This window comes from Nicotiana tabacum, chromosome 10 (genome assembly GCF_000715075.1).
Source record: "Nicotiana tabacum cultivar K326 chromosome 10, ASM71507v2, whole genome shotgun sequence".
Classification (NCBI taxonomy): Eukaryota; Viridiplantae; Streptophyta; class Magnoliopsida; order Solanales; family Solanaceae; genus Nicotiana; species Nicotiana tabacum.
This window is the reverse complement of record NC_134089.1, coordinates 117,490,245-117,502,685: the sequence shown is the minus strand read 5'-3', so window position 1 is coordinate 117,502,685 and position 12,441 is coordinate 117,490,245. Positions and strand designations below refer to the sequence as shown.

At 33.7% G+C, this 12,441-nt stretch overlaps 1 protein-coding gene across 3 annotated transcripts; it reads left to right on the top strand.

Moving 5' to 3' along the window:
- Positions 1-6,390: 6,390 nt before the first annotated feature.
- LOC107803804 (NADH kinase) lies at positions 6,391-11,209 on the top strand. Of its 3 annotated transcripts, none has more exons than XM_016627590.2 (5): positions 6,391-6,706; positions 7,620-7,896; positions 8,016-8,096; positions 10,072-10,223; positions 10,312-11,209. In XM_016627590.2, exons 1-5 carry the CDS (start codon positions 6,654-6,656, stop codon positions 10,673-10,675), a joined length of 927 nt encoding a protein of 308 aa, XP_016483076.1. In that variant the 5' UTR covers positions 6,391-6,653; the 3' UTR covers positions 10,676-11,209. The 3 variants fall into 3 exon arrangements, with proteins under 3 accessions (XP_016483076.1, XP_016483074.1, XP_016483075.1); XM_016627588.2 differs by having other exon boundaries at positions 6,395-6,706; positions 7,642-7,896; XM_016627589.2 differs by having other exon boundaries at positions 6,396-6,706; positions 7,651-7,896.
- The last annotated feature ends 1,232 nt before the right edge of the window (positions 11,210-12,441 follow it).

The window sequence follows — 12,441 nt, the reverse complement described above, 5'->3', positions numbered from 1 at the left end:
TGATGTAACTGTGCTTATAGAAGTATGGAGTAATATGCATTGACGTGAAGGTGGAATTTGGTTTGATATAAGTGGGGTTTTAAATGTTAAAATGTATGTATTAAAGTGCTTAGGGAAGTGTAGTCACTCTTATATCTAAATGTATCCTACCCGTCCCTCAGCCTACATTACAACCAAAAAAAGTCATACTTGATCCTAGACTGAATAAGCTCGATTAGTAGAGTAGTACACTACGGGCAAGCCTATGGTGCATCTTTTATGGCATATGAATATTATTTCTGAGAGTGAGTGAATTCCTTCTATTTTGAGTTCCTAATTGTTCTTAAATTTTATTGTGTGTGGAACTACTCTCTTTTGTTGTGTGAGGGCACGTGATTCATGAAGGAAAGATAATGTCATTGACCTCTATGTTAGAGTGAGTGGCCGAGTTATAAATAATGCATGGTACTTTTGAGTCGAATCTGGAGGGTGGGATGTTATGATAAGGTGCTCAGTCTACTTTAATTATTCTTGGCATGGTGTATCAGGGAGGTTGTCTGATGTAAGGTATTCCCTAGGTGAAGTGTAGTTTAAATGCTCGAGGATGAACAATGTTTTAAGTGTGGGGTGTTGATGTGAGGCTAGAAACTCATATTTTAGCCATAGTATTACATTTCAATTACTGTATTTTGATGTGTTCTTAAGCTCAAATGATAATGAATTACACTTAGTATGTGTTTTATGCCTTGTAGGAAGTGATCCCGAGTTCAAAAGTTAATTTGGAGCTAAATCGATCAATTTGGAGCTTTGAAGTTTGAGTAAAAGCCCAATGTATTAAGCCTGGATCATGTTCGGAGGTCATGTCCCAAGTCTGGATGTCAAAAGAAGATAAAAAAGTTTCACTTTGAGAAATTTGCACTACTGCGCCTCACAGTGCGCTGCATGTGTGCAATTTCACGACAGGCATCAGAAAACAAGCTCTCTAAAGTTTCCCACTACCGCGCCGCACTGTGCGACGCAGCGTACGATGCGCCTGTACAAAATTTGCAAAGCTAAGTCCTAAATTCGCACAGGAAAGGGTGTTTCATCTGGACTCGATCCTACTTGGTATAAATACATGTAAAAACACTATTTGAAGGACTTTGGACACACCGGAGACCTAGGGAGACTATTTCGGAAGGAGATTATCATCAAATTCTTCATTCATTCATCTTTAATTTGTAATTTGATTATGAAAACTATTTGGGGAATTATCCCTATGAGCATGAGTAGCTAAATACCTAATCTAGGGTTTTGATGGAACTTGTTGAAGGATGACTTTCTCGTTATGTTAATATAGATTTGTCATCGTATTATCTCTATTTGTTCAACTATATGCTTATTGCTGTTGATTGAAGGTCCCTCAATTAGCTGTCCCTATTTAGTGTGCATTACTCGGGAGAGAGTGTATATTTAGGTTGTTGTTGAACATCATCACTTCTAACGTATATGAAGGATCAATAGGAAGGGTTTAAAGGTAGGATTAGGGATAACGAAACCTTGGGTGCGATCTAAGTGAGGTGAACTTAAAAGCTAGCTAGCGTAATTCGGGAAAATATGTCTAGTATATTGTTGTAATTACTCGGGAGAGAGTTATGACAGTCAGAGTGTTCATGGTCGATAGAGAAGACTTAGACAAATTTATGGCAAACATAGCGGAAAAGATTCCGACAACAGGGGAAATCAGAGCCTTAGGCCTCTCTCATTCTTGCTTACAACCAGTTTATAGCTAGTTTTTAACTATTGCATTTTTATTACGTAATATTTAGTTAATAAATACCCATTTTGTTACTCAAACATCTTTGAAGATTGAATACATGAATTTCTGTGAGTCCAATAGTTGTGATCGATAAGTTAAATTCCTGTGGGATTCGACTCCGGACTTGTTAACCGGAATATATTTACAGCGACCGCTTTATCCTTTTTATAAGACATAGTTTGGCGTGATAGGGGTGTGTGTAATTTTTTGTGGTTTTATGTTTTGTGCCAAATAGCCGATATAGGCAAATTTCAGACAAAATTGCTCCTCCTCCTTTTCTCCCCTCCCCCTCCATCTCCTCCTCCTCCTCCTCCTCTTCTTCTTCTTCCTCCTCCTCTTCTTCTTAGAGTAACTAAATTGTATCCCTTATAACAATAATTCACAAACTATATTTTATCACATTAAAGTATTTTGGCTTATTATAATTGTAAATTAATAATTTTACACACTATAAAAATAAAGTCATATTGATTGGTAGATTTTGTTGTTAGGATGTATACAATTTTTGTGACTTTACTATTACACATATGGTGGTTAAAGTTTAGTTATATACAGTGTCGACTTCATGGTGAAGCAAGTAAGGCACTTGTTTTAGGCCCCCCAAATTTTGGGCCCCCATTTGTTTTAGCAATAATTGATTTATAGGTTTTCTTTAAAAAAAATATTGAGTACTTTTAGTAAAAAATTAAAAAATTTCATATAAAAGAAAAGATAATTTTGTAAGATTTGTGAATAAACCATCAATATTAGAATTACTATTTTGGGGTGTATAAGTAGTTATAAATTTTTACACTCACTTTTTTTTTTAAGTCACAATCTTTCTTTTTGCTTCTCTCGTAAGATTACATACTTTCTCTTTTATTTCTTTCTTATTTCTTTCTCCTATGAGTTTAAAGTTCAACAATTTAAAAAATTTAGTGGTAAAATTTGAGATCATTATTCATTAATGATGAATTTTTTTTTAAAAAAATATTATCTTAACTTTGAATGTTCCTTAAAATATATCCAATCGTCACTATGATATTGATGATTTAGCCTTATTCTAAATTAAAATTGTTAAAAAAATGGTACCAATAGAAAATAATACTCTAATCAATATATTCAATTAATTAAAAATATTTTATTCTTTTTTAAATGGTTATATTTCTTATAAATAATATTAACAATTTCCTCAGCGGAAAGAAGTTTTTTAAAAATAAAATTGACAAAATCTTACGTAAGATTAAATTTTCTCAAGAAAGATTAAGTGAGTTGGTTATATTTCCATTCAAAAAAAGATTATTAGAAGAAGTTAAAAAAATTATTAATAATTTTGTATCTCAAAAAGTTAGAACAATAATTTTTTTTTAAAATTTAAAGCCTCCAAATGAATTTTGGCTTTAGGCCACTAAAGTGCTTGAGCCGCCCCTGGTTATATAGTGTGACAAAAATATCTTTATGACTTTACTGTTAACGTAAATAAAATATAACTTTACTATTTTGTAGTAAACAAAACTCAATTACCTTAGTGCGAAAAAAAATAATTTTGTAAATTCAGTATTATAATGGATAAAGTTAAGTGATTATACATGAAATTAACCCTAGATTTTGCATGTTATGCAAATGAAGTGAGTTGCCAGAATGATAACTTAATTGTGCTTTTTTGGGATGGTACTTGCATAGTTGAGGTGTGGTAAATACTTATCCACACCGAGTGTTTATATCAAACTATATTAACTCACTATGGTTAATTAATTCAATTAGATGAGAATGCATATAATTTACCATGGTTAAATGATTGAAGTCCATATGCAAGACACATGTGTATCTATTAGTTTGGTGTAAACACCCGGCGTGGGTAAGTTTTTACCGTTGAGGTGTTTTACATTATAAAATAATAGCCCATTTGGCCAAACTTCTAAAATCAGCTTATTTTGAGAAGTGCTTTTTTCAAAAGTACTTTTAAAAAAGTGCTTTTGGTGAGAAGTAATTTGTGTTTGGCTAATCTATATCTATATCTATATTATATTAAAAACATGAACCCCTAAACTTAAAAGTTAAATTACCTATATACCCTTCTAAGTTTTTATATAAAACAATAAGATTATTAATAACTGAAAAATTAAAAACAAATCGGTATGCCTTTTCCTTAACAGGTGTGTCTTTCTAATTATGAGTAACTAAAGCTATTCCTTTTAATTTTTCTTTTAAACCGTTAGCAAACATTAGATAACAAGATGTCCATATATGTTTTGACTATTTGTTTGATATTACATTCAATTTTATCTCAAGACCACTTTGAGGAAAAATTATATTGAAGTGATTCCAATGACAAAAGCCACTCCAAAATGTGGCGTGACCTAAAGAAAGGGTAAAGATAGGTATTATTATATGTTAGCAGAGTCATGAGAGCAAGTCTCCAGTTATGACTAAAAGAAAAAGTCCATTTGGCAATATTTTGATCCATATTATAGATAGTTATTTTGGCCTTTGTGATGGTGGCGGACCATAGGAGACTCGGATTGTACGAGAAATAGGAAATTGCACAAGCACATATAAATGGCTAAGGATTTTTTCTTACTTACTATCTTGTGATTTATTCTTGAGAAATATGCATATATCCTTGTCAACTTTCTTTTTCCTAAAGAATGGAAAACAAATACTAAGCCGGTGAATAATGTAGCAATATTTCGCCTTGTTTTTCCTCCATTTCTTACTTCTGACTTGGTCTATAAAGATCTACGACTTCTATTTGAGTGAATGCTCACTATCGGCTTTCTTTCTGGGATATGTCAAGCATTTTGTTTCTTCATTTGGAGGGAGATTTGATATTGTGGTAAATTAAATTATATGTTCATGAAAAATATTCATTTGATGTGCTATATAAATAAATTAATATAATTTATACAATTTATAATTTAAAATATATGTCCGATTATACAACTGCTACTTTATGTGGTGATTTTGCTGGAAATAACGGTTAAATCTTGACAAAATAAAAGATGATAAACTAATCCTTGGCTTTGGTGATGTTAGAGTCTCAATTTACAAACAAACAAAAAAGTCTTATATGTGTGCTTATATATGCTTATATATATCATATTTAATGGACTAAAATTATACTAAATTCTTTATTTCTTCTCTAACTAGGGAATTCTAGAATATTGACTATCCTTATCAGTATTGTGTTAAAATAATTCAAAGGGCAATTAATTTTCGAGATTGATAGTGTTTATTTCATTTGCACATAGCAAAATTTTACTTGTGAGTTGTGATAATACTGTTGCATTAGAAGTCCTGTCTTGCGAAGCTTATGCGACTTTTAAAATTTCTGGCACTTTTTAAAAATCCAGGGTTAGTGTATATTCTATAATAATTTCTTTATAGCTTAATTGCTACAGGGGTCGAATCTTATTGTTTCCTTAAGTAACTGCATATTTTCTAATATAAATTAATATTGATATACATGTCAATATTTTTCTTTTTTACTATTTTCCCAAAAAATGAATAATACATTTTAACATAAATTAAACTAACATACATGCATATTACCATGAAGACAGAAAATAAAGGACTCCACGAATACCACGTACAAGGTAATGAAAAAAGTCAAAAAATAAAGATAGCCGATCTTATATGTGTGTAATAAAATCAAATGAATTTATTAGTGTTTATGATAGGATTCATATTATTAGTTCCTGGGAAGATTAAAGACATTATAAATAAAAATGAGTCATAATATTCTTTTTGCAAAAATATGGACGTTATAAAAGATAGTACAACTCGGGGCAACTGTAGCATAAAGAATGTTGATTAAGAAGAGAGGTGAGATGCATTGAAAAAATCTTTTCCTATTTCATAATAAAAAAGAGGTGTATTGATTTTTAATTCATGTTGTTTTATCTATAATATATGTTTTATAACATATTTGTACAAAATAAATCGAAATAAGTTAAAAATATCACATGTATCTATTAAACTTTAATTGTTTGCTTTTGTAGGTCTAAATTTTAGCCAATCATCTTCACAGACCAATCGAAAACAAAACACACTAGGAATATCGTCTATAAGGAAGTATTAGATGTGATATGCTTCATTACATGTTGTACCAAGCAAAATCAAAGCAAGAAAAAACTCGCATGTATCTAATTAAATTTTGATTATTTATTTTTGTAGGTTTAAATGCTACCCAATACTTTTTACTTCGACAAACAAGTTACAATATGACGATCTACATCGATCATTCACAAGGTATACATGTTCAACACATCACAAACAAGTTACATATATAATTCGTGTACGACATCACTCGACAGGTATACATGTGCAACGCACGTGACGAGAAACTAGTTAATTAAAAAATTACTTTTGAGCAGTAATTAGTGTTTGACCAAGCTTTTGAAAACTGCTTCTAAATATATTTTTCTTAAAAGTGCTTCTTAGAAAAATGCTTTTGGAGAGAAGCTACTTTTTTCTACTTCTACTTCTCCTCAAAAGCATTTTTTTTCCTTTCAAAAGCTTGACCAAACACCTCAATTTTTTGCTAAAAATACTTTTGAAAAAAAAAGTACTTTTGGCCCCAAAAAAACTTGGCCAAACAGACAGGTTGTTAGTTATGACTTTGCCGCTATAAACAAACGTTAGGTGATATTCTAAGACGCTAATTTCGCCGGGCAATTCCGGAAACAGGGAAATAGTGAAACGAGCCGTTATTAAATTCGGATCCAGGTGGGTCCCGAGAAGCTTGACCCTTTTCGCATGGTATAGGCAGCTTCACTTCACAACTCTCCGCGACTTTGGTCCGCTGATTTACACGTTAATCACCGGAAGCAAGGGGAAGAAGGAAACAAATTCACAATGGCGAGGAGACGGTTGTTGCTTTTATTAAAGCCTTTCGATGTGTTACCGACAAACCAATCAGAGAACAATTTTCATTTCAGAAACCCTAAGGTAATCTCACATAGTTAAAGCAACTTGATATTTACCGTCTTTTCTTTCTCTGTTGTTGCTACATTTGTTAAAATCTCGAGAAAAGTCAGCAGGTTTGTGCGTTAACTCGTTCTATATAGTATGTGTATTTTAAGTGTTTGATAATATGTCAAAGCCAGTTATATGCTTATTTCTTCATTCAAACTTATGTACCTGCTGGTGGTGATTCCGTAGAGCTCTTCTTTACTATATGCATTCGTAGTAGTTGAGGCAATGGACGCAGCTTGCCTGCTCTTGTTGTTTTGGGTTCAGCGGCGGAGCTAGGGGTGTTCAAAGGGTGGTCAATTGAACACCCCTCGCCTATGGATACATGTCAAACTTTACTTTTTATACATACATATTAAATGTTGAACTCCTTGATGCAATTGAGAGAGGTAGCCTAGTGACGAAGGGTGTTTAAAGTGACTTGAAAAGTTGCATTTGTTTTGGTCTGTTTGACTTTGTTTAATTAAAAATTGGGTAATAAACAAATCCCTAGAAAGTCAAGATTTTCTAAAAAGTCTCAAACGCAAGAAAGCAGAACTAGAAGAACGCCATTCGGTCTTGTTTGAAACTGGTGCTTCTAGTTAATTTATCGATTGTTACTTGCATAATTAATTACGTGTAAAAGCTTGAAACTTTGAAGTATACAGGCAACTGACTGGTAACATCAGGTTGATTCTGGTAGTCCATGTCTTGAAATGACCAGGTAATACGTTATTGAATTTAGAATAGCTCTCAACTCTTGAGACTCTTTGACCAATAATAACTAGCAGATGATTTGCATTCCAATCATTTTGAACATGACAGTCTTTTTTACATGTTATTTGACAAATATTTGAAGTCCCTAATGACTGGCGTATGCCTCAATTCATAAAGTCTGATGCTTCAGTAGGGTGAGACTTCTTCGCATGAAGTTATTGCAGGTATTAAAATATCTAGACAATAGACGTCTGGTTCACAAGGAGGCTATAAACTTCTGTCAGAGTATTTTGAGGAAAAAGCTTGTTGACTGGGAAGCTGTTTATCGTTTTAATCTATCTCAGCCGATCCGTGGTGTAGATTTAGTAGTTACAATAGGAGGAGATGGTACATTATTGCAGGCAAGCCATTTTGTGGATAATTCGATTCCTGTTCTAGGCGTAAATTCTGACCCAACTCAAGCAAAAGAGGTTAGCTCATTCTGCAACTTTTAATGGTTTGTGGCTATCAATTTCTTCACAATCCATATTCAGTTCCGTCTACGATGACTTCTATTGCAAGTTACTTTGTCACTTTTTATGTGGTTTAGGTTGAAGAATACAGTGAAGAATTTGACGCTTCAAGGAGTACAGGATTTCTTTGTGCGGCAACTGTCAAGAACTTTGAACAAGTGAGATATTGTTACTTATTATTTAAGATTTCTCATAAATATACTAATGACTTTGTATGATTGCCCGTGATTAGTTTAATGTGCTAAAATACTATTGAATATTAACACGTCAGAGTAAATTCAAGTGTATGCTTATTGATATAATTATAAGGTGCTGGGGAGATGGTTGGTTTTCTGGTCATTGTGGTGCCTAAAGTTTGTTTTTAGTTACTCTTGCTATCGCCAGTGAGACTTGACTCTAGTGGCAAAGCAGAGCCCATTACCTTGAGGTGTAGGGTGACTTGTTATATTTATATTCTTTTCTGTGTGCATGGATGATTTTATGGAACTGTCTGGGATTATATCACGTTCAATTACTTTGTCCTTATTTGGTTTAAGATTCTCTCATACTGGATCACACTTTTAAAAGAGCAAAAAGTTACTTTTTGTTCTCTACATTCCCATTTTCGTACCACTAGCTAAGAAAGCTTACTACAGGTGAAAGATTATTTCTTTGAACTACAGTAGGGGATCTCTTGGGAAGAAACTAAAGATTGAAGTAAACTACTGGCCTTCAAAAACTATGTCTATGGATCATCTTTTGGACTAAGAGGGTGTTTGGCTAAGCTTATAAGCTGGTCAAACTAGCTTATAAGCATTTTTTGGCTTATCTACGCGTTTGGTAAAGTTAAAAGTGCTTATAAGTAAAAAATAAGTCAAAAGCCATAAGCTGGTCACTCTAAGCTTATGAATTTTTAGCTTATAAGCACTTTAAGTTTGACCAAGATTTTTACTATTTTATCCTTAAATTTCTTTTTAGAACAAAACTCCTACATCAATACTCACTGCCTCAAGTATTCAACCTAAATCCCCTCTCCCCCCTCCCCATCTCTTCAAGTCTACAATTTTTATTGACTATTTAAGATAAGCAAATTCTCTATTCTTTTGCATACTTATATCTATGTGATTGTGTATTAATCTTTGAATTGTATGTAATAAATGAGGACATATCAAATTTTTGGTGTACTGCTCTCTAAGTGTTGTGGTGATGAAGACAATGTTTGTTTCTCTTCAAATAATTTGTCCTATTTAGGTTTATTTTTTAATGAGAAACTTTTGTCAATTTATTAATTATTATAACTTATGATTATATGCTTATCATAAAATAAATTATATTTATCATAAAAATTATCTTATCTAAGCACAATTGTATTTAAAATAAAATAGAATATTTTGTATTTGAATCGATCTGGAATCTAAAATTTTGAAGAAATTACGCCCTTATAAGTGTAAACAGTTCTAAGGTTATTTAAGTTATCTAACAGAAAAAGAGCTTATCAGCACTTTTTTATCAAATACTGCAGCAACTTATTATCAATTTCAGCACTTGTACCCAAACACGTAACTGCTTATTTATTAAATCAGTTTCAGCACTTAAAAGTGCTTTTCAACACCTAATGCTGATCAACTACTTCGAATCAGCTAATCCAAAGTCCAAACGGGGTCTAACTAAGTATTCACACATGCAGTCATTATGTCAGTAACCTGCAAACCTGGAGCATAGAAAGTTGTTTATTCAGAATACCACAGAGTAACGTGCATGGGGATCAAACGCGGAAATAGTTGTTCCAAAACACATGAAACAGTCTGCTTCAACACAATGGTGTTCCTACATATCTTCTAGTTGTATCATGGTCGTGTTTTAGTTTTAGTAGGAGAGTAAGCTGCCAAGATTTCTCTTTTTACAGTGACTTGCTTCAGCTTGGGTATTGTTAGTTTCTTCTGATGTGGAGTTAATGTATATAAAAGGGGTGACTCCCAACACGAATTAATCATTCATGCTCAGAGAAAGCAAACTCACTTTCAGGTAGGAACATAGCTTTTTCATTTTCATGCTGCCACAACTCCTGCTTAACGATATTTTTTCACTGTAGGGGATGGGGGGCTTAATTTTTAAAAGCTGCTCAAGGTCTTAACTATTAGTCTTCTGTTGCAGATAATAGATGACATCCTTGAAAGTCGTGTTAGACCTTCTGAAGTCTCAAGGATGTCAGTCACTCTCAACTCAAAGCAACTGTCACCTTACGCACTTAATGATGTTTTGATTGCTCATCCTTGTCCTGCTACAGTTTCCCGATTCTCATTCAGGTAAATGTTTTATTTGCTGTAGCATATGAAGCATACTTCTCATTTATGCTGCTTTGGAAAGGTTCTTAATGATGTTTTCTCTTCATAGAACAAAGAAAGAGGAGCAGTCTTGTTCTTCTCTGGTGCATTGCAGATCAAGTGGACTTAGAGTGTCAACAGCTGCTGGGTCAACAGCTGCAATGCTTTCAGCAGGTGGATTTGCAATGCCAATTTTATCCAAAGATCTCCAGTATATAGTGAGAGAACCCATTGCTCCCGGAGCTTACAATAGCCTGATGCACGGCATTGTGAAGCCTGAGGAGTTGATGGATATCGCCTGGTATTGCAAAGAAGGGCTGATTTATATTGATGGCTCTCATCTTGTCCACTCTGTTCAGCATGGGGATATCATTGAACTCTCTTCCAATGCTCCAACATTGAAAGTTTTTTTGCCATCTCACTTGATATCATGACAATGCATACATACAGATTGAGTTCTTATAATTGTTTGCATGATGGTGTAACAGTTTTGCAGGTTCTCCCTGTTAACTGTTGCAACCGTTTGTGCTAGTGCACAATGCTAGATGTGGTAGTTTTACCCTTTCACAGCTCATCTGCAGGAAAGATGGTTGTACCCTAGGCTTTTGCCCTCTAGAGTTGTTACTCCAGCAAACCCTGTCACTTCTTAATAGAGCACAAAAGAGGAAGAAACTGTGGATCACCCTTCAAAATCATGCAAGAGAGGTAGTTTCAGGTTGAATTATAGCCTGAAGACATTGTCATAGTATGAACATTGAGGCGATTCCTCCTTATGGAAGTGTTATGAGGTTTATCTCTCACACACACACTAAACCGATAGGAAATCTTCTGGTGTAGTTACAATGGAGCTTGTGTAGTTTGTGGGCTATATCCTTATTGTTGGATTAGTTTTATCTGTAATCTAAAATATGTATTGTTTGTTCAAAAGAGTCAGAGGAAGCTTGAGCACTAGAAATTTGCTCTAATAATTTTCTGGCGTTGAAGGTAAAAAGTGATATAATGCATAGCCGCTGGCATATTTGAAAAACAAGCATTCTGTTTGGTTCAGATTTTTCTTCTCTAAACTTATTTAAGTCATTTATCACGTATCGTTTCATAATGTATGATAATGTCGTCCTTATAATGTATCATATTGTAGTGACACTTTTTTGTTTAACAAGAGGGGTTGCTCTGATGGTAAGCAACCTCCACTTCCAACCAAGAGGTTGTGAGTTCGAGTCTCCCCAAAGCAAGGTGGGAAGTTCTTGGAGGGAAGGATGCCGGGTTTCTATTTTGGAAACAGCCTCTCTACCTCAGGGTAGGGGGTAAGGTCTGCGTACACACTACCTTCCCTAGACCCCACTAAGTGGGATTATACTGGGTTGTTATTGTTGTACTTTTTGTCGTCACGTAACGACATTAACAACCATCCAAACAAGCAGTAAGTTTTCGAAAAAAAAGGGGAAAAAGTACCTTCTCAAATGTCAAATGGCGTTGAAGGTCTTACTGATGCAACAAAAAATGTTTTGGATAAATTTTTAAGAGAACTAAAAGGAAGATTAGCAGTGTAAGAATATCGGTAACATTTTTGTTCCGTCATGCTACTAACTCTTGGTAAGGAAAAAATGAATTCATTGCTTCTGACAATCACACGCAAGCGAGTGAAGGGTCATTAATTTAAAGTAGGATGCTATTGAATAGTATCAGTAAAAAGTAACTAGGTATTCAGGTTGGCGCACTAAATTGCGTGTCGGTCTCATCAAAGCTATCGCCCTCCACACGCAAAGAATCGAGTCCCTTTAGAAAGGAGAATTGCAGATATTATATGAGCAAGTTGATACCATTAGCACAATTTGTTAGGATGTAGAGAGTGACAAACAAATGAGACTTCTATACTATGTTTGAGTCGAGAGATTTTAAGTTAATAATATCTCCTTACCATTATAAACTGTTTCAAAGTTTTTTGGATTATGTTTAATAGGAAAATGGTGATTATGACGAATATATAGAAAGAAGAAGACTCATCGTCAATTTCATCAGGAACATATATTTCAAAATTAAATTTAACTTTTAAAATTAAAGGAAACCAAAACCTCGACCTGTCAAACCCAAGTCCACAACTTCTTATGTCAAACACGCACAACCCTGTTATTGCAATGATTGACTATTAAGTCAGACATTATAAACTTGCAATTTTTGTTTTAAGTTCCGAAAAAGAACA

Coding starts and splice junctions, on each gene's coding strand:
- LOC107803804 (XM_016627588.2), top strand. CDS start 6,614: ATGGCGAGGAGACGGTTGTTGCTTTTATTAAAGCCTTTCGATGTGTTA. Junction 8,097..10,071: donor CTGTCAAGAACTTTGAACAA/GTGAGATATTGT, acceptor CTTCTGTTGCAG/ATAATAGATGACATCCTTGA. Junction 10,224..10,311: donor GTTTCCCGATTCTCATTCAG/GTAAATGTTTTA, acceptor TTCTCTTCATAG/AACAAAGAAAGAGGAGCAGT.